The 27,980-nt window shown below is 36.7% G+C and overlaps 1 protein-coding gene across 1 annotated transcript; it reads right to left on the bottom strand.

Moving 5' to 3' along the window:
* Positions 1-85: 85 nt before the first annotated feature.
* LOC124640297 (zinc finger C2HC domain-containing protein 1C) lies at positions 86-27,980 on the bottom strand. The gene is made up of 11 exons (XM_047178010.1): positions 27,545-27,980; positions 6,395-6,559; positions 5,212-5,421; positions 4,880-4,957; positions 4,627-4,793; positions 4,318-4,411; positions 3,792-3,842; positions 3,288-3,311; positions 2,818-3,027; positions 1,794-1,974; positions 86-1,326 (listed from the first exon to the last, which is right to left on the bottom strand). The coding sequence occupies exons 1-11, from the start codon at positions 27,581-27,583 to the stop codon at positions 1,163-1,165; spliced, it is 1,383 nt and encodes a 460-aa protein (XP_047033966.1). The 5' UTR covers positions 27,584-27,980; the 3' UTR covers positions 86-1,162.

Genomic DNA, 27,980 nt, shown 5'->3' with positions numbered 1-27,980 from the left:
CTACAAAAAAACTATTTTTATCGATACTTATCGGACATAGGCCGGGGAGGATAGGCATGTAGGATTATAAAAAATAAACAAGAAATTACAAAATGATAAAGTACATTTATTATTCCAATAACATCTGCATTGTTAACATTTTAAAAAGCATAGTTCTTTTGTACAAACGTCAATTGACTTTAAAATCGTTTAACTTGTTTAAAATCTATATAATAAGGTCCCGACAGTCGTTTATGGCAATGTGCCTAAGTACAAACAAAGGTCTTGCTAAGTACAAAATTTCAATTTTAACTTCCACTTACACAGTCTGTCTTTTCATGTCCGCTTAGTTAAGTTTAAAAAGAATACGAGTAGCGTTCATGCACATTTTTATACTATGCCGAAGTTGCAACAGAGGCATTGTATAAAAATGAAATAGTAAGTTAATTTGATAGTGTCTCACAGTAAGTTTATTTGAATCTTAGAAAAAAGAACGTTAGAATTGGAACATACTAAAATTAATTTTACACTTGTAATAGACTGCCTACAAAGTTGCGATAGAGCTTCTTAAAGAATGTCTGACAATACTCTATGCATGCGTACGCGCGCGCTGTCACACACCAGGTCATGGACATAGCAAATGGCGGTCCACAAAACGTAGTAAATCATGGACGCCAAGCACATTCGCAAGATAAAGTCTTGCAAACTGAAAAAGCTGTACTTTTTACAGTTCAGCTCTAATGCATCATTTTTAATGGCTTGATCGACCGCCTCCATTTTAGTAACTATTATTCGGGTTAGGGCTTAAAATATCGTAGAAAGTTTTCACTAAATAGAACAAGGTGTAAGTGAAAACGATTTGCAAGAAAGTGTCGAGTAACCAATTAGAGGGAAGGTCCTTGCTGCAGTCGATGTTGTAATCGGACATAATGTTGATCTGACAGGAGTCAGCCGTGGTACTTCACGATTTGTTATTCCTAAAATGAGTACAGCCAGATATCACACCTAAATATAAGTACAGCGACAACGGACGAGACGAGTGATCACCGAACAGGAGCCGATCTGTAGTCACTAGCTACAGCAGCGAAACGCACGAGTAGAGAAACGTAGCTATTCGAGAACCAAATTCAAACGTGACGGTCGTTCCGTTCGGGTGTGTTCGGGTGGTGTCAGGGCTGGTCGGCTACCGGCGCTTGGTGTTGGGCTTGGGCTTGTTGAACTGGTAGCTGGCGCACTTGGGGATGTGTCGCTCGGCCGCCTGCTGGTTGAAGCGACGCCCGCAGTGGGGACACTGCACGTAGTCCGGGTTCTCCGATGGAGGGGGAGGAGGGAGATCGCTTAGCTTACCTGGAAGTAACGACAATTTATGTTAAAGGTAAGCCAATAGAATTATTGTATCCCGGAGTTCAAGAATGTCTTAGGCCCTCTACAGAAAGTAAACTGGTATAGCCGGCACCAATCTACCAGCATCGGTCACTGTTACATAAAGCGATCAAAATAAAGCGACGTGAAAGAAATGTCACCGTAACCAGAAAGGAGGATCAGCGCCGGCTATCATAGACATTTCGAGCGCAGGACTAAAGAGCTCTAAACCCGACAATACACGGAGCGCGTGAATGTAGTCAGGGGCGACAGCTTCGAGCTGTCGACTGCACAGTGAACTGCAGAGTTCTATGGACGCACATACACGAACCACTCGAGCAGTTGCAACTGATTCGGGCGGTCAGCTTGAGGCTGTCGCTCCTGGCTGCTTCTAGCGGTCCGTGTATTGCCGGCCTAAGTATCAGTGTTCGTCTAACTCCGTGGATACTGACCTCCAGCACTGATGTGCGCCTGCACCTGCTTAGCGGCGCGGATGGCGGCGATGAACTCCTCGTGCTTCTGCCGCCAGTTGCTGTTCAGCGGCTTGCTCACCTTCGTGTTGGAGGACGCGTTGGAGGTGGCGTTTGCGGGTGCTTTGCGCAGCTTGCTGATGAAAGGTTCAGCTTCTGTACCCTGGAGACGCGAACATGAGATTTTTATACATGTATGGGGGTTGAGTCTTTATGCTGTGATTGACATTGTAATTAAATTATTTATTAGCTGTTTGTTGGGGAGTTTGTTCATCATCGTTTCTGGATATGAGTAATAAAAAAAGATCTGAAGAAAAATTGGATGTCGGTAAGTATGGTTCATGTACGATAGAAAAGAAAAGCAGTTCGGAAAATGGAAACTTTCTTATAAAAAGGTTGGACACATAGATGACAAGACACCACACTGAATTAAATATGGACGTACAATTTTTGATGAGTTTCGAGAATTTCGAGTGGTCTGGTCTGCAGTTTGAAAAACCAGTTGTTAAAACTTTTCATGTAACTTATGAAGTGATAGTGTAGGCATGGTAAAACATTGAAAAACGAAGAGATCAATATTGTTGCTTGCCTTATAACCAGCGGCTTCTGTTCCCTAGCGGCATAGAAGAACATTATCTGTATTATTGTGTAATTTTGAAAAAATATATCAAGAAAGCAGCTGTGGAATTGCTTGGTAGGTATGTATGTATGTTACGAACTAGTGTTCTCTAAACATAGGTAAGTACATCAGGAATTAATGAGGGTAGAAATAGATCGGTTTCATAATCTTCACAATGTATAGGACTTTTTGATCAGTGATAGTACCTTCAGTCAGAAACACAGCATAGTCTTATTTATTTTATTTTTACATTTTTGTACTTACACTTTTGCATACATATTTGGAAAGATGATGTACAAAGGCGAGCTTAACCCAAATATGAGTTCTCTTACAGCAAATTTTAGGGAGATAGAGAGATTGATAATCTGGTTAAAACTGCATACTCACAGCTAGCCTATGCTTGAGAGCGTCGAAAGGCTTCCGTTTCTTAGCTTTGGCCTTTTTGCAGATCTCCTGGTGCTTGTCAATGCGGTCGGGCGCGAAGTGTCGGCCACAGACGACGCACGCGACGCCGGACACGGCTTGCGCGAGCGCCGCCGCCGGGCCGCCCGGGCTGCGCCGCGCGGGGCCTGCGCCCGACCCTAAGCTTGATGAACTCTGTACGAGAGAGGAAGTGTTTAAATACCTGATATGTGACCTATAGAATACTACCTATCTCGGCAGGTTTGGAGATGACTGTTTGGCCGAATCCCAATTTATAAAAAAAAGTCTAATGCCCTCGTATTTTAGACATAATTAAGACAATAATCTGGATATCTTGAGGCGGATTTTCTTTAGGTACAAAATAAACTAATGTTAAAAGAATTAAAATAAACTTTGAAAAGAAAGTACATAGATAAAAATAAAATAAAACCTACCAGCGGTAGCCTTCTGGTTACGACCTGGAATATAGGATAAAATAATAAAATCAACAAAAAATAACTTAAAAAATAAAACACAAACAAAATCTTGACAAAAAAGGGGTTTTCAATTTGACTTAGTGTATTTTGACAAGGTGTTCGCACGATTTCGCGTGCCAGGAGAACACTCTCTGCAACTGGTGCAGTGCAGTTCTGTGTGGTCTCGGGCACTTGACTGTATCTTCTACATTTCATTTACATCGATTCAGTTGTTTTGGTATGATTGCGCGACAGGCACTTATGTAAGGTTAGGCAGCAGTGCGGTATTTTCGCATTTATAATTTGAGAAAGCAAGGATTACCAGTAAATCAATCTGAAGAAGAAAAAGCATTATGGCAGCGTGGATAGTTTGCACATCCGCCCCTAAGACGACCCACTGACCGAAATTTGGTTTACGACAACTATTATACGTATATTGCTCTCTAAACCAAGTGGTCATAATATACAAATCAGTTCGCTCACCGGGTTAGCAGCTCGCTGCATGGCCCCACGGGCCTTGTTGCTCTCCGACACCTGAACACATCACATATACTATTGGGAAGCTGCACCTTCGTCCCCTAACATTTAACCAATTTCGAGCGACAAACTAATTAATTTTGCTAACTGAAAATTTTATCGGCCATATTGACAAATCAAAATTTTGCCGACTGACTCCTGTATAATTCAAATATGGAACGACGTTACAATTCTTTTTTTTAAACGTCAAATATTTTTTTTCTTCATAACGGCCAGTAATTTATTTCGTTATGGAGTTTTATTACTTTTTTTCTCATTCCACCTCTTTGGTCTAGCGCCAAGCGCGGCGGCCGAGGGTGAGATCTTGGGCTGAGCTTACCGGACTTTTCTGCAAGGAAATAACTGCCGGTGAATGGCTGTAGGTCCCGTTTCTAAGATACGGAAGCGATCACCGTCATTGGGGAAGTGGAATGGGGCAGTCCTTAACAGAATGTTAACCTAATATCAACTTAAGTACTTAGTAAATACTTACATTTTCACTAGTGGCTCTTCGTGTGTGTGCATTCGTCGCAGATGGTGAAGCTTGTGGTTTTGATTTTACTGGACTGGCTCTTTGAGCTGGACTTCTACAGTAAAGAAATAATACGGAGAGTTAGGAACAATATCGGCCTTATGTGTCTGGCAAGACCGGAAAATAGAGACTAAAACAGAATAAATTGGTGCCTTGTTATCGCCTATCCTGAATTATAACTTTATTTTTTTCACTCGCGGGTAAAATTGACCTCCGAGTGACGTCATTATTGAAATTGTTAAAGGAGTCCCAATCTTTTCGAAAACATACCTTCTAGGTGGTGGTTTCTTGGTGACTGCAGGAGGGTCGGGCGACCTCGGCGTGGGTGTTGGTGCTAAGGCCTCTGGGAACGTCTCGTTCTCCAGGAGATAGTTGTTATCAGTCTTGTCCAGTTCGTCTGTACTTGCGAGTATGACCTCGCCGTTGCTTTGTGGCAGCTGAGAACAATTTGTCGTTCGTTATAGCTTCTATAGCTTTTTGGAGTATAGGTAGCATTCAGGAGAATTAAATCATATATGCTTACCACATGGTTGACTGAATTTAGGTCCGGTTCGTGGTTGTGATTGAGATCACCGGATCCATTTACGATATTCTCTATTTTCTGAAAAAAAAAGAGAAAAAAAACATGTTAGTTTTATCGACATTTTATTTTAACGTCAGATGAATGATCTTAATTTTCTATCTGCCATTTTTTCAGATATAAATAGCGCGTTTTGGTCCTAACGACGTCCTAGGACCAAAAACGTGCTAACCAAATACAAAGGCCATATTGGTCATCCAATATCTTCTGGAAACATGTCGCAGATAATTTTCCCACATTTGCCTAGAGAACTGTTAAGGGTCTTAAGAACTTACATGATGCTGTTTCTTGACACTATGTGAGTTGACACTAGTGTGTGTCTTGCTGTTCTTCTTCTCGACGCTGAGCTTGGAGGTGGTGACCTTGGTGTAGCCGTTCGGCAGTGGCTTCCTGGCCGCCGGCCTGTCTGTGTTGTGGATCGGCTGGAGGGGGTAGCTCTTGTCTATGCCTGCTTTTGTTCGACGCTCTTCAAACATCTGTCGTACCTGGTGGAAAATGAAGAACAAGTATGTTATTTTTGCTTGAACAAGTTTTATCACATGCGGTAGGTAACTCTTTGATATAGAGTTAAAAGGTAGAGGAAATGAAGGAGTACATAGAGAGGGAGATTTGTCAGGGGTGTATAGAAGGAATTCATAAGGGATTGTATAAGGATAGTAAATAGGATATTAAGTTACAAGTTGTGTGACGTCACAAGTAAATTAGGGTTGTGGCTCTGTCCACAGAGCCCACGACGGTAGATCCAATACTGCTTCGTAGCGAATGCAAGTAAATTACAAACACTACTAAATCAACTGATATCGTCGTTAATAATTGATGTTTTTAAAAGTGAATAATAAATTGCTATCGAATAGAACATGGGAGCGGCAATGAGTTTCCCACCTGTTCTTTCGAGTGTATAATCAACATGTCAAAGATTGTTATTCGAAGTCGTATCTGATTCTATGTATAGGAAAATACTGAACTTTTGCGTGAACTTTTGAAGGATTTTGAAATAATTGAACCTTGTATTTCATACTTATAATTTAATGATGCAATTATTTTATGACCTTTTAACAGATACTTATAAAGTTTGTGACACAGTCATAAATAAAGATCCTCATTCAACATACACGAACTGAGCAGTGTAATGACGATATATTTCTATACACATCCTTATTTAACGCCTACTTTAAGGTGGCATTGGAATCTTAGCACAACCGATCAACCGATGGTCATTCATTCCCGGACCAACCGCGAAAACCGCAGGTTAACCTTGATTGAACCAGTGCAGCTACTGTTGAGCAGCTAAAAATCTTATTTTTTTTCTCATCTGATGTTTTAAGTAGTGTTTTCACATATTTTAACTAAGAATCGTGAAGTCGTTTTGGACTTAGAGGCCAACTTCAGACGAGCAAATGTACTTGAGAAGAATTGTAGTCAGTCACTAAATGTTCATTCAGCCAATATATATCTTACCTTCCCAGGTTGGTGCGTGGTGGTAGGCGGGGGCAGAGGCGGCGAGGCATGTCCCACATTGCTGGGCGAATGCCTCACTCTGTCCAGCGCCCTTGCCTGCTGCGCCTCGTACAGAGACGCGATCTTCATCTCTCGCTCTTGCATCTGCTTCTGTTGGAACCGGGCCTGGGGAAGAGAGAGAATCTCTTATAGTTGATGACCAGATCATTAAGATTGTTGCTCGTTACGTTAGAACAAAACGCAAGTGATGGACGATAAACAGATCTAGTTATGTGAATCCTAGTACTGCGATTAAAATGATCATTTAAATCCTGACACGGACTGTCTACAGACTTGCGGCCGTTCGCAATATTCTATTTATCTGTTGGTTAGCTTACTAGGGCGCTTATTCTGTTTCAAAGTCAAGATGCCTCACACAGCACACACAATTAGGTACTAAGATTTACGAAAACAATGGCTTGCCACGTTAGAAATCTCAAATTCCCCATTTGATGACCGTATATTCGCAAACTCAAGTCGAAGTTACTTAAGTTACCGATTCACGTAACAGATAAGATTAGTCACCGCAGTTTCTCAGAGTATCGCGATACCTCGGAGGCGTGAGGTCGGCGCCCACGCATCGCTGAACACAGACAACCTGTCAATCGGCTCACAATGACAGTATTGTAGTGTACTTCCGTAAGTTAGGATTAATTACAATGGGAATTAGTATTCTGGCAGGAAGTTTAGTTGACGCCATTTTGGGCAAAAAACTTGACATTTTCAAAACTGTCTGTTATGTCTTTCCGGATTAAGGCTACTGGGGTGTTTTTTCAACTAACGTATTTAGATCATCCTACATAAGCTGTCAGTTCTGAGTCTGATCTCTCTCAATCGTGTCGGATTGACGTCCCATCGGACTATGAGAGTGAGACTTTAACATATCCTACGCAACCAACTGCATCAAGTTGCATCGCCTAATTTTGTCGCGGACACGTAATCTTGCGCATTAAAGCGTAGTTAGATTAACTAATCTGCTAGCTAACAGGTTAAAATCCGCAGTAAGTATGCGACACACTTGCATTTATTACAGAGTTTTACATCAGGGAGTTTGCATACCTACTCCTCAAATTTTTCCTGCGATTTTGATAACACAAATAACATGACTATAACAGGAATAATTTGACACAATTGTCTTTTATTTTAGTCTTATTGGTTACGACCATAAAATACAAAGTTATGTGAAGGTTATTGCAATTACGAAATGAGACAATTTCACGGTTGGATAGGATAGCATTCGGGTTGGTTTTTGCAACTTTATGGGGACTTTATACCGTTGACAGTTCGCTTGGAAATTTTGAAATTTGTGATACCAGAATTCAGCACTAACTACTCACTGATATCTGTTGGAACGTCTTCCAAATCTTCAGCAATAAAACCACGACTAATCAGATGAAGTAGCTTTAGTAATACGAACCTAACTTTACAGTTGTGCATACTACCTTACAATATGTGTAATGCACGATGCACGATTTGCATGTAATGTATTTGCCGTGCTCGTTGCATACGATCGTGACCGATAGACTATGACTTTATGTTCATGATGCCTCGCCTGCTAATGTGTAGGGTAGATTAACGTCCAGTTTGTTTGTTTGAAGGTATTTATAGATTTAGAATGTTGGTTTTGCCGGTTTATTGTTAGGTCATGTTAGGGCTTAAGTAGTTAATTAAATTATGTGGCATAGCGTATAAAGTGTTGTAAGAGAAAACTGAAGGGAACAAAGATAGACATATTTGATAGATTTTGAAATTAAATGCAGGGATTTCCAAGATAAAATAAACAAGACAAATAGAAAAAGTTGCAAACTGTATAACGGCCTCGTAAAACAAATGAAAAGTGAAAGGAAAGACAATATTATTATAAAACAGCGTGTAATCACCGTGGGTGTATAATCGATAGTCAGGTTTATGCTAACACCAAGGCTGGGTCCTTTTGAGGAGACAATCGGTTACGCGGAAGATTAGCTACTGATGACGAATTCAAAGGTCATTCCGGGTACGATAAACATAGTTAGAAAATTTCACTATTCTTATTGTAATGATGGATCGGTTAAAGAAGTTAGAAAGGTAAGTTTGTGGTTTTAAAACAACTACCTGAAATTATTATTTTTTCACTTAGACGCAGAACAGCCGATCTAAAGCTGCGCAATACCAAGATTGCAGCTGCGATAATTAGACAGTTTAGCAGTTGCATTAGGAATTGTATGCGACACGGATGTTGCACTACCAAGCGTAGCTTTATAATTATCTTCATCCTCACCTCATCATATCTTAAATGTGTCATAAATTACATGTGGTAATTAGTCTCAGGGTTTGTCCATCTTTTTCCTAAGAATTACTTAAAATAACCAGGGCCGTTGCAATAATAACAATGTTTTTACACAGATCATCATCCTCCGAGCCCTTTTCCCAATCATGTTGGGGTCGGCTTCCAGTCTAACCGGATTCAGCTGAGTATCAGTGCTTTACAAGAAGCGACTGCCTATCTGACCTCCTCAACCCAGTTACCCGGGCAACCCGATACCTCTTGGTTAGACTGGTGTCAGACTTACTGGCTTCTGACTACCCGTAACGACTGCCAAGGATGTTCAATGACAGCCGGGACCTACAGTTTAACGTGCCATCCGAAACACAGTCAATGTTGTCTAAAATATACTTAGAAAGTACATACAAACTTAGAAAAGTTGCATTGGTACTTGCCTGACCTGGGATCGAACCCGCGCCCTCTTACTTGAGAGGTTGGTCCTTTACCCACTAGGCCACCACGACATGTTTTTACACAGAGATAGAAGTTTTTTTACGAAATACATTTCTTTTATTTTGATGTAATAAATCATGCTTATTTTACCCTAAAGAATAGAGCAGAGTAATTCATACCTATCTTGTATTCGTCAGTACAACATGTATGAAAGCTTTTATAGTTTTGGTAATGGAATCAACTTAAAAAATCCGGTGTTGATACTACTACAACACTACCGACTTTTACAATCAAAGCCATACCAACAAATCCACTAATGACACTTTCAAACCCAATCAAAATATTTTGAATCAGTATTTAGGTCGATGTATTTACCAATTTCCCCCACATCTCTTTCTGAAGACCATATAAACAATTTAAAAGGCAACTGATAATTATCTGCAGTGTTTAGGCGAGCGAGTATGCAATGACCATAATAAGCGTGCGCGGGCGCAGTGGACGCTTGAGTCACCAGTCAACGACCTTAAAAATGTAGATTGAGGTAAAACACCATGATGAAGTAGAAGTTGTTTGCATTTTATTGAGATACTATGCAATTTTTTACAGTTTTTTTGTGGTTCAATCTGAGTTGAATAGTTATGAAAGTTGAAATCCTGTCTACTGGCTAATAATGCAGTTTCATTCAATGCATTTGTTAACGAAATATGTAATTTGCCACTGCTATGTTTTGTTAACAACATTTAATAACCATTAGTAGAGTCGATAGGTCTAGGTAGTTCAGTCTAATTAAGTTACATGTCTATCGCATGGATTATCGTAGCTTTCAGACCTGTGTGAAGGCACACGGTCGAATTATATCTATGGGAACCTTTTTCAATTCCCAAAAGAAGGTCTTAATTTTTTTATCAACATGGTATCTAAATCATACGTTATTTTTATGAACACGATATCTATTATTTTAATTAATACATTTACTATAATAACAGTGACAACTGTCCAAAAGCGTTTCTTCTACCGAAAATGAACATAGAGGTACATATAATGACTGAAAGCCGAAGAGCCTCAAAATGGACATTCAAAACAGTTCGTTGTCCTGTCCGGTTCGATCGGCATCGAACACTCCTGATAACGAGTTCATTCACCTTCCGAACCATTAACAGTAATTTCACTTATTTACAAGCATAATATTGTATATCATCTATGTGTGGAACATTATGTGGAGTTCATACCTAGGCGTAACTTCACCTGACAAAACTATAGATATTTTTTTATATTTTATGTTGAAGAAATAAGAAACAGTTTGTCTATATAAAAAGTTCAAAAACAGTATTTTCAGTTTCCTCGCTCATTCCTTTCGTCATACGAATAATAATCTCCATTACTGACGAAATCTTACTTTGGTTTTATTATGGCAAATGCTATGTGCACTATATTATTATAAAACTACACTACAATTTTATAAAGTTCAACACTATCTAGAAATATTTATATATTCCTTCACAAAATTGTTTTTTTAATACGGAAGATCTACCGCGTGTAAAAGTTAGTTCAGTATTTCCATTACAAAATGACTCTTGAACGCAAACACCTTTTGTCCATTTGTACGTTTTTAATAATAAATGTGATTGGCCTATCGATATTACTAGGAATCTTTTACGACGGCATTAACCGCCGTGTTTTGTTTTTAAGTTTTAATGGTTGGTTAAAATAGTTGAAGGTCGTTCAGTAAGTACCTACCCCTAGTATATTCAGATAGGCTGGGAATCAATACAGATGGCGTGAAGGAATTCTTCAGAATACGTAAAGAGTATTGAAATTTTATTGGTCCTTGGTAGCTTGGGAGTATTTGCCTGAAAGATGATATGAATAGGAAGGGAGTGAGTGTCAGTATGACGAGTGACAGGGGAAAATGGAAGAAAATGACATATTGCGCCGACCCCAAGTAATATTTGGGAACAGGGCAGGAGAAAGAAGTGTGTAAGCCTATAATTTGTCTCAGAGGGCTTCGAAAGCAATTTCTAATATTTTGTTTATTTCGTAGACCACGTAGTTAAAAGCGTTTGTCATTAAGTCAAATATCAATATAGAATTAGTTAATAGAACAAATGAACATTAGGCGGGGAAAGAAAGATTGCTTTCTTAACAGAGCAATCTTCTTCTTATTCCTGCCCTGTTCCCAATTTTATTTGGGTTCGGCGCAATATGTCATCCATCTTCTTCCACTTTTCTCTGTCACTCGTCATACTGACACGCCCTTCCTATTCATGTCATCTTTCAGGCAATCCATCCATCTTTTCTTAGATCTTCCTCTTCCTCTCCATGCATCTACATTCATACTTAGCACACACATTGTTGCATGCGTATCATCCCTTCTCATTACCATACTATGACAATCTTCTACTCCTCATCTTTTCTGTAACTGGCGCTACTTTCAGACTTCCTCTATTGTAGTAATTCCTCACTTAACAGAGCAATCTCATAAATGCATTCCTTCTCTTCAGTGATTAATAACTGATTGAGATGCAACAACCACACGTAAGGATGTATTAAAGTGAAGAATGCCAGAAATGTACATTAATGCCGTGTACCTATATTTCTGGCATTCTTCACTTTTATTAACACTTCAATTTGTAAACAACACCTACAATGTTGACAATAATAGTTTCCTTCGATGCAACAAGCGTGCCTACGAAGTTGAGTATAATTTAAGTCTATTTTGGCGATATTTCTTTTCACGTATCCAGTTTCATTGCAAGGATGTCATCTGAAACCTTGCACGGAAAAGAAAAAGAAAATAAAAGGTCAATGACAGTCTGTGATTTTGAAACAAGTTTCGTAGTAATTATTCAACGCGTATAATTCGCGAGTAATATGCAAGATGTAATGCAATACCAAGACTTTACTAAGGCGTTTTTTTTCTACTTATTCGTAATAGCAAGCAATTTTCATTAAATAGTATTGCAAAATATACATGCTGACTAATCCCCCAAAAATTACAGGACATGGCACTAACTAAAATTAATCCTGATCACAACTGATTTTAAGGCATCTGAAATCCTCGTATATTTTTTCAATGCACAAATATCTACCCTTTATTAAATACCTTAGAATCTTGAATAGTCAGCCAACCGTTCCTTATCTCGGCCGGATCGGCGTCTTCCAAAGATATCGAGGATATGCTTCGAGGACCTCTGGCCCTCCGATGTCCAGGGTCCCACCAGTTCACGTGATCTAAGGAACGCGAGATGCCTCGAGCGTCCATGAGATGCAATTTGATAATTTGTCGAAAGTAATATCTTGGATAGGTATACAATGGTAACAGAACTTTGTTTTGAAAATTCTTTTCACATGACAGTCTATTTGAATTACTAGTAAGAAACTTTTTTAATTGGAATAACGTCTACCCTTCTCCGAAGTCGAAAGCTGAATGAATCCGAGGGTTGTTTGTTTGACATTACCGTTGCCTAGCAACAGACCACGTGGAAATCCAATGTCATGGCATTATGAATAACGCATGACCTTCGTGGGACTACTGTTAACTTGACCCAGTCATGCAAACTTATTACCGCATTTTGCTCAACTGAAAGAGACCGTCATTCTCAGAGTCAAGGTTTAATTTTGAGTGATGATCGGTCTATTTGAGATGAGAAGACAGATGCTGTATATCTTGGGCTTAAGGTTGTTAGTATTATAACAGTATTTTTTCAGTATAAACGTCTTTGTTGATCATGCAAACAATACTGGGAGGTTCTCAAGTTTCCTCTGACAATGGATTGACTTACAAAGTTTATTGTCACGGTCTCAATAGCGACATAACTTTGTTGATTGGATGAGGTTCTTTTAATAATTAAATTCATTATGTTATCTTTGATTTACTGCCTTATTTTAAGCACTCAACTTTCTTTAACAAAGTGGTCGTCTCGAAACCGGATTATGTGAAAACAAATATGTTTACTTATCGTGAAATTAGTTATTAATGCCTAGAAAGTCTTGTGCAAAAAAGTTCACAACTTAAATGCATATTTTATATTTGTTCAAAATAATTTTGATGACGTAATTATTGCGTCAACACGAATTTAACACGTTGGATAACGCCCATCCTTGTTTTCGATAAAGATTTTCAATATTTATTATTACTAGAGGAGCAGATAAAATGTCTTCTAAGATGGAAACTACTTTCAGTCATCTAAAACCGTCTTAGTTAATTACCTTTCATATTGTATGTCATGTTAGGCATATGGAAATACGACAACTACTTAGCAGTCATCTTAAATTGAGTACAGACAGATTTATCTTAGTGCACTATGGGAAAGTTTAACGCTGGTACTCAGCTGAATCCGGTTAGACTGGAAGCCGACCCCAACATGATTGGGAAAAGGCTCGGAGGATGATGACTATGGGAAAGTTTCTGCTTAGCTAGAACACCTCGTTTATTATCATCACTTTCTAACTTTCAACCATCTTCTCCTTACAGATCATAACGCTGTTCTATCTATTTAACTATCAAAACAAATTAAGTCTTATCACGTAGGTTTTATGCATCATATTGTTATGTATCGCCCACGTCTCCCAGCTGACCATGTAAGCCGAAGATTTATTGTGAGGAACCTGAGTCATGCCTCCTTGTATGGTCACCTGCTTAGACGAACATGACAGATGACGTCACAACTTTCCTTCTCGGTGCTCCGCCATCTTGAAAGGTCGTCTGAAGGCTTGACATATACTTTGGTTGGACACCAAGGTCGATTCATAGTTTGGAAATTGTTGCAGCTTTTCATACAAGTGTTTACAAAATTCAATCTTATGTCGATAAAGTTAAATGTTGTATTGGTTTGTGTAATAATGGATAGCGAGCTAACCTCGCTTGCGATTTTTATATGGTAAACTTGTTTATGGTCATTGCCTTAATTTTGCATTGAATTTCTTAATGATATCGTTCCAAATTGTTTATGTATTTATTAAGTAAAGTTTGTGTTTGTTTAATTTAATCCAGCCGAATTTCAATTTTGGCTTCTTTGTGAAGTTTTAGAGACAATTTAAGTATTTGTATTTTTTACAACATTTTTAATTTTATTCATCGTTTTTATCCTGCAGGTTAAGTTAATCTTTCATTCAGGAACTGATTAACATATTCAAACGTATAATTTTCCCGTTAAAGACAGTACCTACCTGCAATAGGCTCAACAAACCTCCTTCAAGCATTGCAAACATTCTAATCTTATCAACACCTGATACTTGAACAACAAAGAACTTGTGCGTTACAGAACCGGTTTGTTCACAGTAAATATGTCTCCGTCCACCCTTGCATCGTCCCACGTCAGAACTGCATTAGGCTTCACTGCATCTTTTGTTTGCAAATAATGATCTTGTTTGCCTACTGTATGCATAGATGCATCTAGGACGAGTTTGCAGATTTTAGACTTGGAAAATGATTCACTAAGTTAATCTAAACTAACATAATAAAGCAGAGTAGGTATGCATTTGAAAATATTGACAAACATTGTCACCCAGTGGATAGGTACCCCAAGATGACCGCTTCAGACTGAGTAGCTCCAGAGGAGATGGCAAAACGACGAGTACCTACACTTACAAACGTGATTGGAATTGGGAACACTCGAAGAATCGAGAGGTGTTGCCCAGCAGTAGGACAACTTAAGTAGGAAAAAAATGTATGAAGAGTGAAATGAGTTTCTGGTAATCTCCGGGCATTTTAAACAGAAACTCCAATACACGTTGAAACTTTCAAAGTTTACAATGCCTGAAAGTTAATTAGTCTGAAAGCAAACCACACCCTGGAATGTTAAACCAGGAAACAAGAACTACAAACAAACTAGGCTACAGCATTGTTTTATAAGCATTTTACCCAATTCCCTGTGCGTGGGTGACTCGATCACTTCTTAATTGATTAACGATATCGTTGAAATAATCGATACATTTATCTTGCCAACATTCATTAAGAGTGACTTATCCAGAGAAAGATATGGAGCAATTCCGCTTTTAGGTCTGGGTATCTTTGCAATGGTAAATGGCTTTGTCTTGCGAAAAGATTTATTTTCCAATCAAGATCTGTGAGTTTTATCACGATTCATTGATTTCGCTTATCCTTCTTTCGATAGGACTATAGGACTTTCGTTTCCTTTGCTTTCCGATGTTGATCATAATATTATTTGTCACAAAAAACATTTGACGGGCGTGAATTATCTGATGAGATGTGTTAACGCAAAATATGTACATTCCATTACCTTCTTTTAAGCCATGTCAGTGAAGACAAAGATCGTATTGTGACCTAATTTTACCATACCGCGGCACTTTTTGTGCGACCATAATTAAATATACCAAAAATGGCCACCCCAAGAAACTTAAACAAAACTAAACAAACCAAATCACAGCCACCAATCTTAATCAATCGCAGCATTATTTCGACCAAATCGTTTTAGTACGAAATTACCTTTATATAGGGTGTTTGGCATAAATACACTTATAGTTCGGCCATTCAGAGAATGCGTTCCTGACACGTCGCGATTGAACTGACGACGTAACTTTGCAATGGCGTTGCAGTTACGATAAAAATATTTTTGCTGGTTGTTTACCGTTTTAACAATTGAGGAGCATTAAAACAACATTATTATATCAATAATCAATGAATGTAGTTACGTCGTCAGTTCAATCGCGACGTGTCAGGAACGCATTCTCTGAATGGCCGAACTATAATGCCTTTTAAAGTAAGTGTGTCAACGGATGTCGGTGGCGTGCGAACTGGCATGGAACCTGTGGCACGCGGGTTTAATGGCTGCCAGCCCGCTACATGACTGCAGGGAAAAACAATGACTGATGTACCGAAGAGATGGTTAATGGATGAACAGCATACGATATGGAGTACTTGCTGTTACTAGAAAAATCAAATGAAATCACTTTTATTGGTTGAGGAGGTATGAAATTTATTGGTTAAGAGTTTTTTGAGTCACAGGATCGCCATCTTTTGCCTGGAGGTGTATAAATAACAATTTTATGCAATAATAGCATTCTCGCGTCCTTATATAAATTTTCAGTTGAATAAGTTGTTGAAAGCGTGAAAGATAGACAGACAGAGATTTTACACTTTCGCAATAATTCGTTTTTTTTTGTTTTTTGTGCAATAACTAAAATGTCGCTCAAGTTTTAGTGGATAGTTCAAATACCTTTTTCGAAATACTGAACAATATAGCAATGAACAATCAAGAATAGATATTTTTTTGTTCAATTTTTTAGTACAAGTTCAGATTTTTCGTAAGATTAGAGACGTCACAGGTCGTCTAAGCATTCATTATTTCAATACAGTTAAATTAATAAACATAGGTACCTACTTGTTTTCGTTATTCCACTAATTGTCTGATCGTTAAAGTTACATGGAAAGGTGAAGGTCAAGGTGAATCCGTATGACAGTTTTAAACTGTTTATTTTTATACCTGATTACATAGAACGCTTATGTAAGTAAACTTTATTTTATACTTAAGTTGACGTTGAAAAAAATATTTTAGAATTTACATTTACATATCTATTAATGAGGGTTGACCTATATGTCCAAACTATTAATAAAAAAAAAACATAGAAAACTCCTAATTACTTTACCTGATGTTATCGTATCATTATCCATCAATTTTGATAAAAGTCGAATCGTTTAGCCGAATTTTGTTAAGCGGTTTGACCTTGAAAATATAACTACAGACAAAAATACGTAATTCCTCCTATAATCATGTAATTATTTATGGATGTTACATAGGAACATTATGTATCTGTTCCATATAATATTATGTAGGTAGTAATATAGCGTGCAAAACAGGAAAACTGAGGCGTGCGTGGCAGTAATTAAATTAGCTATCATAATAGCAGGGCTTGGTTTGTTTCGGTCGTGTAATGAATTAAAAGACAGCAAAGTACAAACAGAAAACAAATTAGCCCTTATTATGTTGGTCCACTTTTGGACATCGGACAGAATTCCATCGTCCGCTATTCAATTTGACTGATCCACCGTCTAACCTGTCCTAATTTGCATATAATACCTACATATAAAATAAAAAAGTATTTATATCTGTATCGACATATGTACACGCGAAAGTGTTTCCAATCAAATGATCTAAATTAACTTTGATTCATAGTCTATTAAGGAGTATTCATGAACAGTGAAAGATCAAGCAGACACTAAATTCACTCGCCTAACGATGTCATTCTGAAATATCAATTCAGTAATCTGTGTGGCCATTCAATAGAAACAGATGAACGCTTAATATTTATTTACAATTTACAATGTCAAATCAGTTATCGTTACTAATGTTATAAATGCGAAAGTAACTCTGTCTGTCTGCATGACTTTCACACCAAAAAAATTGAACCAAGAACCACGTAGACTCTGAAAAAGGACAGCTTACTTTTTACCCGGTTGTGGCAAGTGGTTCTTTTGGGACGTTGTCTACCCACTGGTGGGTGGCTGGTGCCTGCCAGCAATTAGGTATTACCTACATACATTTTCTGCACCATCAATAAATATATACGTATAACTACAATATTACATCACCACATATGATTATCGTCCCATAATTTCACATAGTCGCTTATCAAGTATCCCGTAATATGTGTCCCATAATAATACACGAACACCATCAGTGTATACGCACAACTACGTACTATACAGTAATAGATTATTTGTCTGGTTGGACACCGTGACCAGACAGACATAATGACCAGTTGAATCATGCCGTACTGAGGAACATTGATTGCTGTCTGCGGGACTTATTAAGACTTTGATTTTATAATTTTTTGTAAGTTTAAAACTAGTTCCATGAAAATAGTTTGCTAGAAAGAGGAGTGTTTATTTTTTGAAGGTTATGACTCAACGCAGTTTTTTGTCTATCATTTAAGTTACATACTTGAGGTGGCGTTTCCTCTCGGCGTCATCAATTTATATAATATCTTAAGCATTTTTAAATAAATAGTATCCAGCAATACATAATAAGGCATGTGCCTAAAGGTATAATATTGACGAAACAACATATATGGACAAAAAAGTGTTTTTCGTATGCGCCGACGCACAAAACACGAGCCTAACACAATAACCATGCTTCAATCCCGTACCAGACGAATTAATAGCCAACAAAGAGCAAGTGGCCTATTAATAGCGACACTAATCATGTTGTACATACACCACTCCATCGCGTATGATTATACGACGCATGCGCAGTGCAATGTTCTCTTAAGATCGAACAGAAAACTATGGAGCTGGCATTGTGTTGATTTTTTTGGATGGGTATTGCGAAAGGAACGTGTGTTGGTTAATAATGTGGTTTTATGAGAGTACGAAGTGGAGTAACTATATTTTTATAGTTTACTGCCTATGTACATAATAAAATGTTTGAACAGAAAAGTAAAGAATTTAAGAGACAAGAGATTGTACCCAAGTAGTAAAAATTAAATCACCGGGACTGTATGAAATTTAAAAAACCTGAAAGATTTCATCCCGAAAGATGTTAAAACTGCTTTGCAACAGAAGCTACCAAGAGACCAGAAAATAAGCCTCTTTGTACTAATTTATTGAAGACATAACTATTCAATTGAGAGCAATGTACCTGACGTGCTCTGGATCAAGAATTACTCAGAAACTTAGAAGGGCTTGATAGTAGGTACTACGCGTCTCTAGGAATCAACATAATCATGTAAACTTCACAGAATAACACGCAAAGCGACTACTTAATTAGAACTCTTTAGAATTTATTCAAATTGCAAAACTAATAAGAATCTGTGTATATTCGGGGTAACGTTAGTACCAAATCTGAGTCTGGCACTCTTTCACTCTGTACCCACATTGGGAGGGATCATTTGACCAAAAAAAGATGTTTCATAGAGGGGATGTCACTGCAGTACAGCAACTCTAAAACCGGGCCTGAAACATATATTTCAAGAATTCTATGTCATACCAAATTATTTTTCTACTAAATGCGTCTCAACACATTTCTTCACCCATTGAGTCAAGTGGCCATTATGATACATTCTTCAATTAGTCAGGGCATCATGTTGCCACCGACGGATAAGCAACAAAAGTACCAGGAGCGCATAGCCGTTAGATACTTCGAGGAACAGCTCGACGCCCATTAATTGTACGGAATTAATTAGATTACATTTATGTTAATTGCCGTGGAAATTCACTTACGGATCTTGTTAATCAATTGAAAAGGTACAGTCAGCTAATTGTATGAAAAGTCTGTGAGTCACTAATCAGCTGAATAATAATCACTGAAGATTTACTCATAGGGGTAATTAAGGGTATAACTGTAAAGGGTGAAAATTAAAATGTATTAATTAATGGCTTTTGATATCATCACTAATAAGAAAAATAAATAACTAAAATGGCAGTGAAAATGCTTTGGTAACACCACGCTCTATGATAAGAAGTACTAGGAACACAACAGCGAGAAGTTAATCGCGGCTCGAGTATAAATGGAAAATTAAGGTTAAGAACATTTAAATCTTTGGAATAAATTGTGAGTAAGAATGCAACCGAGCAATATGCAAGTCAAATTAATGTAAAACAATGAGGCAGACACACAAAGTGTGCCATGGGTACCATTAGTCTAATGAGTGCGTATGAACAACCGAGACTTAATTAGTTATAATAAGGTTTTCAATAAACATCACTTTTAAGAAGCTATATGAAAGTGTAAATAAGTACTGTTAAACTTATTTGTGAGTTCAACTGTTGGCTATTTACAAATTATCTGCGAGCTATTTAAATATTATTTTCCTTCATAAAGAAAAACCTAAATCTTTTGTTCTTTTTCTATATATCATTGTCTTATTAAAATCCCAGACGTTTTACATCGCTAAACCAAATTGGCGATACCAAAACTGTATTCTTCTGGTTCCAAAAATGTTCACGGCCGTTTTATAATACCTCTGTAGGTGTAATATAATAATGCCGAGATAGGAAATCGATACGAGAGTTTTGCGATCGTCCCACACTACTTTTGAGCTTAACTGTCAGTTTTGGCCTAATTTATGCTCGCCATTGTCTTAAATGTTTTGCTTTTGGGAAGTTTTAAGTTTCATATGTTGTTTGTTTTATAATTGTGTAAAAATTCTGAGTAGAGGCGGACTAACTAAATTAAGTAGGAAATCTGTACTTTAAAGAGCAGCATATAATTTTCACAATATAACTTTGGGAATATATAATTTCGATAAACATAACAATAATATAATTCTTCTCGACCCAGTCTGCAGTTAAGTGTCGCTTGCTAACATATTTTTAAGCACCTATTTAATTTTACGCCGGGAATTCCACCCCTCGGCCTGAGAAACGTCGTTACAACTACAAACATTCTAAAAATACTGTAACCATAATGTTTTCAATGTGTTTTGTACACTTTGTAGGTTGTTTTGCACAATGCATTCCATTTGTCACTTGCATTCGAAGCGTGTGAAAAGTTTATAAACTTACACTGTACCATCCGTTGCAACGAATCACATACATTGCTGCATGATTACTTTTAAATGTAATTGTCTGTCTGTCATGTTGTCACAAAATAAAACGGTTTTATAGGCACGGAGCTATGTCATAACTTGGAGAAGGACAAACTATTTTATATCTATGATATTTTCTATCCTGATTTGAGCATTTTTTTTAAAAGCTGGCAAAAGCTCAGTAACTATTTGCCAGAGTAAGGAACATTTTTGTTAGAATGTTAAGTATTAAGGAGACAGAGCATTCTGGGCTACACTGTAACAAGTTGAAGTACGGCTTCAACATCAATGAGTTGGATTAGTATGTATAATATTGCAGCTACAAATACTAAAATAAAAATTTCAGATTCCCAAAATCTGAGTAACATTCAGTATTTCAGTGGTGGTTTAGTAATATAAGAGCTATCATCAATTACCCTAATTTTACCACCAAAACATGGCATGTGACGTCATTCTGCAAACGAGGTTTTAAGGTTATCTTCTCATTAATAGGGAGGGACCTAAAAAACTAAGTAATGAGGACAAAAGTACTGGTTCCAGCGATTTGTTTGCTCAACTTTTTACGATCGATTGGTCATATTATCACGATAACAAAACTTTGAACCGATAAATGAATCATGCTGTTTTTGCAAATACTTGAGTCACTATTGTTGAAGATTAGATTTTTAGCGTAAATTAGGACACTATTTACCTGTTAGGTTAAAATAATCTTCTAAAGCTAAAATAGATGTGCGTTAACCATATTTTTTTCAAGTCTACCTAATACTTAGACTTTAAAACTTGTTCTAACATATAATGCTGAACCGTTTACGATAGCCCTCCGGCTGCTCTAACCAGCAACAGGTACTCATAGGGTACCATAGTGTAATGAGTGTTACAAGTCTGTATTTACAACGAGCCCTTTAATTTAGAACCAGCCATTTAAGCTTGTTATAAAATAATGGGCATATCTAACAGGTTTACTGCAGTTTTCTGAAGTAATGGAGCTTAGTAGTGAAAAGCCTTTTAATCTCCAGTTAGTTTGAGTAAATTTTGAGTAAATTATAACTTTATGTTATGTTGCCCTTTATTCTTATATTTATTATTTATTATATAAAAGCCGGAAGACGGTTATTATATGGCTTATAGTCAACTAAAAACTCCATGTGCTAGCAATCAGTGCTGGTACCTTGCCTGTATGAAAAATGGGACGCTACCCAGCTACAGAACAGAAAGTAGGCCCCTAACAGCCTTTAGATTACACTAAAGCAAAGACAAGCCTATCTGGTCATTGATCTTCAAGTTAAAACATCGCTTGTCCTCATTTAAATATCCCTTAATCCCTTGCTTAAGCAATAAGATTATAATCTAGGACAAAGCTTTCCCCTTTTGATAAGATTAGCTGAGTCAGTTTCCTCTCTATTATAAAGCTAGGAGGATTATGTTTGCAAGAATTGTGACGTCATAGTGTAGTGTAATGGATTTGTAGGGAATGTTAGAGATGTCCCGATTTTTCGAGACGTCTCGGGAAGTTACGTAAACCGTCTACGGGAATGCTTTACCGATTTAAAGTTGGGTACTTATTTTTGTGGTTTAATTCGTTTTAATACACGAGACAATAAATATAAATGAGGATTACAAAACAAAGCAATCGTATGGACACAATACTATCCATCCTTATGAGCGATATGGAGCCACTATCGTTGATTAGAACTAGATGAATATCAAAATATTATAGTAGAGTTATACCACAACAGCCTAACAGCTTATGTGTTACTCTGATACATAAGTGCATATTAATTACCATAACCTATTATATTACTGTAAAGTTTCATCAAAACTTCAAACTTCAGTACTTCAAACTTCAGTAGTTTATGCGTAAAGAGCACAAACATCGACCAATCCATGCAGACATACAAACTTCCAAGTTCATAATATCAATGTGACGTGATTCATACCTTTCACTTATTTAATTCCCCTGTCAGGTTTTCCAAAGTTACATTCCTTGTACAATTGGCAATCCGCCAAACTTAATGGAAAGCCTGCAATTTAACTCAACCTTATGCACTTGGGGAGCATTTGCAAGTAAATGACGCTAACGGTGTGGGTTACAGTTAACTTGTTAAATATAAGTAGTGATAAACTTAAATGGGTCACGTGCCGTATGTTCAGGATGTGAGGGCTGTATGTAAATTATTTATTTGTTAGCTTGAAGTGCCAACTCAGAGTTACATTAAGAATTTCACCATTTGAGACAGCAGAAGGTTGGTTTGCAAAGGAAGATTAGCTTCCTTTGCAGCTTTAAATTGAAGTGGATCCAAATCAATTTGTATGAACTTCAATTTAAAAATATAAAGCTGTAAGACTGAAAGATGTAAAAAGATACAGTAGATACTCTAAAACTCTAAGCTCAATCATACTCTAAGCACATTTTGCAATAAGCAGATCTATAACTCACATCTAGTACCTTTATCAATGTACTGAAAGTAGGGCACTTATTTTAGGCCACTATTATATGAACATTATCTATGGGCTCGTTGATAACACTGCGTTTTGCAATATATGCAATAGCGTTGCACATAGACTATGTTTATGATTAATTGATATCATAGGAGTAGGTTATCTAAGGTAGGGCACGTATTTCTGTCTACGTCCATTCTTCTGCACTTATATTGTAAAGAAGGATTATATTTTTTTATGTATTTGTGTACGTATGTATGTAACGAAATACTAACTCAAAAACAAACAAAATGCTATACTATTCCTCAGTAACATATGCTCTAAAATATCATCATCATCATCATCATCTCAGCCATAGGACGTCCACTGCTGAACATAGGCCTCCTCTTCTAAAATATAAAAACGTGAATTTGTATTACCATATACTTGAAAGTAAATGCTGATTGATTTTGTATAGAAATTTCTGCCAACTTACTTATGACAAGAGATTACAAACTTTTAGATAAGTTCTGAAAAACTGAAAGCTAACATAATAACTTGAAAGGATGTCCTACTTTGTTCGCCAATGCATTATAACTTTACGTACTTACCTAATGAAACCGAAGTTCTAACTTAGCCATTAAAACATTAAAATTACTTTCCATGTTGGTTTAGAACAGTACACCGCTGTCAGTCAGTTGTTTCCTGGTAATTGCTTTAGTATTAATTAAACAAACACTTTTTATTGATCCGAGCTTACAACTCGTTTGTTCAACTGGCAAGTATGTTAATTGTTAAGCGATATTGAAAATCACGAAGAAAAATTCAGAAAAAAAAGAGAAGAGATGTTTCTATCACAAAAATTTTGATTCTCATTAAAAGACTCGCGAAAACATTAACAAACCATTGACTGCAACTTCTAATTAGAGATTTTTTCATTCCAGAACAACAACCAATTCAGGACAAGCAATAAAAAAACCTCGTAAATTCAAATAAGTCATATGTAAATTTCGCATTACAGCATTATGCATAAGAAGCAATCCATTAAGGCGTGGATACATTTATCAATAACAACTGGGGCAACGGGTCAAAGCATTGTTTGTATGTTGTATGCCTAATTGTCTCATGTCGGCTATCGAACCGGTGAACTAGGACAGTTATATAATAAAGCTAATAAAAGGTGTTAAAAGGAAAAAAAAATGAGGGAAAAATGTGAGTGAATTACGTTTGAAAACAGAAATTGGAGACATCGGTGATGAGTCTAGGGTTAAAAATAACTTTTTATATTAGTTTTATAACATTTAACTAATTTGATTGATGTAAACTTAAACAACCTATAATCATTTTATATTCAGAATAGGTAGTTTTTGATTAGAATTAAGAAGAACTCACATTTCATAAGCCACAAGGGCTTATGCAATGTGAGTTCTCCGTTACAAAATAAACAGCCATTATTGTAATGATTTATTAAATTGATATCTAACAAAAAGATTATAATTACAGTACCACACTTATCGACCCTTTTTCCTATCAATACAGAACCAGACTTTAAAATTAGATATTTTCTCAACATCAGTAGTATTAGTCTAGTTTCTAGAATCTACTTCTGATCAAAGACTCATTAATTGCGAATAGGTGTATCTACTGACCAGGTCTATTCTAATGAATGTGGTCTGATAACACGATCTGCAGACGATAAAATGATCGCGTCATATGCGAAAATGGATTAGGTATTCAATCTATGCGATATAGGCAAGAAGTACACTGGTTGACATATTTATTATTCACTGGTTAAACGAGGAAAAATGAAGCTTTCAAGAGTCTTCTATTTTAATTATTGTTTGGAATTGGTCCATTGGTTTCATGAATAGTTCGTATTATCACACACTTTTCCATTTTTTCCCGCGGTTATATCTGCATCACGTGGGAACTACTTCCCGCACCCGAATACAAATTAATGTAAATCCTTTCTCAGGCTTCAGGCTATCTTAGTACTGAATTTCTTTTAAATCCGTTCAGTATTTTCAGCGTGAAATTGCGACAGACAGACAGATATTTTCGTTAATTAATTTTAATTATTTGTTGCAAACATTTGTCGACTTTTAAGTTATTAGTCACTCGGAAAATAATAAGCCATTTTAATTGAGCATAGACTCGGTACTGCAAATTATGTACCAAGCATTATACTCGTAACGGTCGATGTTTCTAAGCCTGACAGAAGCCATACAAGTCAATAATATTTGTTCTCAAACAGACGCGCTATTTATCCCCATTATAAGCAATGACGTCACCAACTTGAGAACACATGATATGAACAAGTACCTACCTACATAGCAGGATATATGGTACATGCAGTATGAGTCTTTGTAATATGCACATACTTATTGAAGTGTGGGATTTTCTTTATTTTTATTAGCACGCCTCATTACTTCCAATCATAAACTTTGTTTCAACTAAATAGATCTTTTGGTGGAAAAGTTAAATACTAGGATCATAAAAGTTTCAAAAGTTTAAAAAAGGAGAGTATTTGGTTTTTTTACCGATAAAATAATATCCGATCCCCCCATTTCGGTATGTGCACTTTATAATGACTCATATTGTACACATGTACCTGTTATATTTCCCTCTATGTAGTTAGGTACTTGTTCTTGTCATACCTATACGCTCAGGAATAAAACCGAAACATTGGTATGCCGTTCCAGTCGCCGGGTGTAATAATATTCGTAACCGTCGAGGTCAAGGTTCGCATCCCAGTTGGCGTTCGCTGAACTTGTTAGTACATACTCCGATAACGTTAAAAAAAGGGTCAGAGCATATGAATGATTTTAATAATAATTTGTCTATTTAATTGCAATGGTAAACAATGAAATAGTTGAATGAAAGCCGATCCTGATATAATCGAGTAAAGGTTGGGCAGATGATGACGATGGTAGACTATAAAAAAGTTGGTACACTATAGGGGAAATCTAGATTCGAATTATTATATTGTAACGGTAATTTATTTATTTATATTGGATTGCCAAAAAAAGCTACACATTAGTTATGCCATTTGACAGTATCGGTGAAGTGTGCGCTCCTATATAGTTATAAGCAACCACATCATTCAAACATTACCATTATAGGCGAATAAAACTAAATTATTATAATACTTATTATGCACTACAGTACATAAAGAGGTGTTCTCCAAACGATATGAATCACGGCACCATATTATTTAAATAAGGCCAGGCCTTGCTAAATATGTTGGTCAGTCTGCAGGTGAAGGACAGACTGGTATGTTTTCGGACCAAGGTATAAATTAGAATGAAGAAGCTCACTATATATTACTGACAAGATTTTGGGATGAAGAATAAAGAAGCTTACAATAATCAATTGAAGATTCGCCAATTTCACGAAGAAGATCAGAGGCTATTCAGATTTAAGTACAGAAAAGGGTTGCTACTATTATTCTTACAATTCCACCTGTCTCCTGCAAATCTGCATTTACTAACGGCCTCTAAAAATAATCCAAGTGACGTTAAGTTATATTTGACTAAGCTAGTAAGTATAAGTTAATGACATCATCAAGTGAAGAACCTCTTGTCAGTCAAGGACATGATAGACTTGTTCTAACTTGAGGAACAAAATCTTTTATTAGGTATTGTTTCATCTTTTTTGTATGGAAAGTATGAGGTTTTATGTAGTTACCTACTATATGGTAGGTAACTCTTCTCTACAGGAACTGGTTCTAGAAACAAAGATTTTGATGTCGTTTCATAACACAATAAGATACCCATTGTGAAAAAGTATTATAATCTAAATGCATTGTAATAAGTGCCTTTATCAACAACAACAGCGTTATAATTGTACCATTGCTGACCAAACTCTTTTTACACTCCAAGATCAAGAGTTATTGTAATCAAACTCTAAGAATGATGTCATAAGTAATTAAAAAAAAAACTATCCATCTAAAACTACTCTTACTTTCTTATCTTCAAGCCGGCGCAGATATTAGTCAGTCTCAGTCTGCATTACCGATTACGTTCAAAAAAGGTTCGTTATGCGTTACTTCATAAGCACATCTCCCATTGGTCTGTTTCATGTACAAACTCATCAAACGCAACGATATTTAAGCAATGGACGCGTTTATTTTAATGTCCATTTCTGTTATTGCTATCAATGATGACTAGGTGTGTTGTTGCTATTTTCAGGTTTCCTGCCTTAGAGGAATTTTCCTGGATTCCTTCATTTTATTTGTTTAAGGAAGATAGGTATTGTTTATTGTGAGGATTTATAGTTATTTTATATTTAAAGTTTGATTCGTAATTTGAAGATGTTCAGTTAGTTAAATGGGAGGTATTATTGTCTATTTTATTCTCATTTAATCTTCATTGAGATTACTTAAACAATTAAAATAAAATAATCCTTTATTTATTTACTTCAATGCTATCTAGAATTCCCCGGTAAATATTTGTCACATTTATTTGTAAACAGATCAGAAGTGTGAATATTTATTGTAGAGCACTTACTTGCATCTGCAAGAGCCTGGATCCACCGTTCTTCTCCATTGTAGAATTTCCGATGGCACACTAATATTATGTTGACTGGAAGACAACGAAAATTTAAACAGTTCGATGTGTCGCGTTACTGAATAGATGTAAAAAATTATAAAATACTACACGCGATTTTTGTATTGTTCATTATCAAACACCATTCACAAAATTTGACACAAAAATGACAAAAATATTATTTTTATTTTGTCAACGACCAGATTTAGCGCGCAATTTAAAATTGGAACGCAATTACTATTTTATTTTTTTATTAACCGGCGCGTTCTCAGTTACAGTTTATTGCGATACCGATCAAACGAGTCAGCGGTCGCCAAGCGACTCAGCTGTTGTGAACGCGAAGCACCGAGGCGAATTACCAGAGATGGCGGGGCCGGGGAGCGAGCAGCCTGCATGA

This window comes from Helicoverpa zea, chromosome 20 (genome assembly GCF_022581195.2).
Source record: "Helicoverpa zea isolate HzStark_Cry1AcR chromosome 20, ilHelZeax1.1, whole genome shotgun sequence".
Lineage (NCBI taxonomy): Eukaryota > Metazoa > Arthropoda > Insecta > Lepidoptera > Noctuidae > Helicoverpa > Helicoverpa zea.
Note: the sequence above shows the minus strand (reverse complement) of the source record. Positions and strands in the feature narration are given on the sequence as shown.

Coding starts and splice junctions, on each gene's coding strand:
- LOC124640297 (XM_047178010.1), bottom strand. CDS start 27,583: ATGGAGAAGAACGGTGGATCCAGGCTCTTGCAGATGCAA. Junction 4,958..5,211: donor GTGTCAAGAAACAGCATCAT/GTAAGTTCTTAA, acceptor TTTTTTTTTCAG/AAAATAGAGAATATCGTAAA. Junction 4,412..4,626: donor AAGAAACCACCACCTAGAAG/GTATGTTTTCGA, acceptor TCTTTACTGTAG/AAGTCCAGCTCAAAGAGCCA.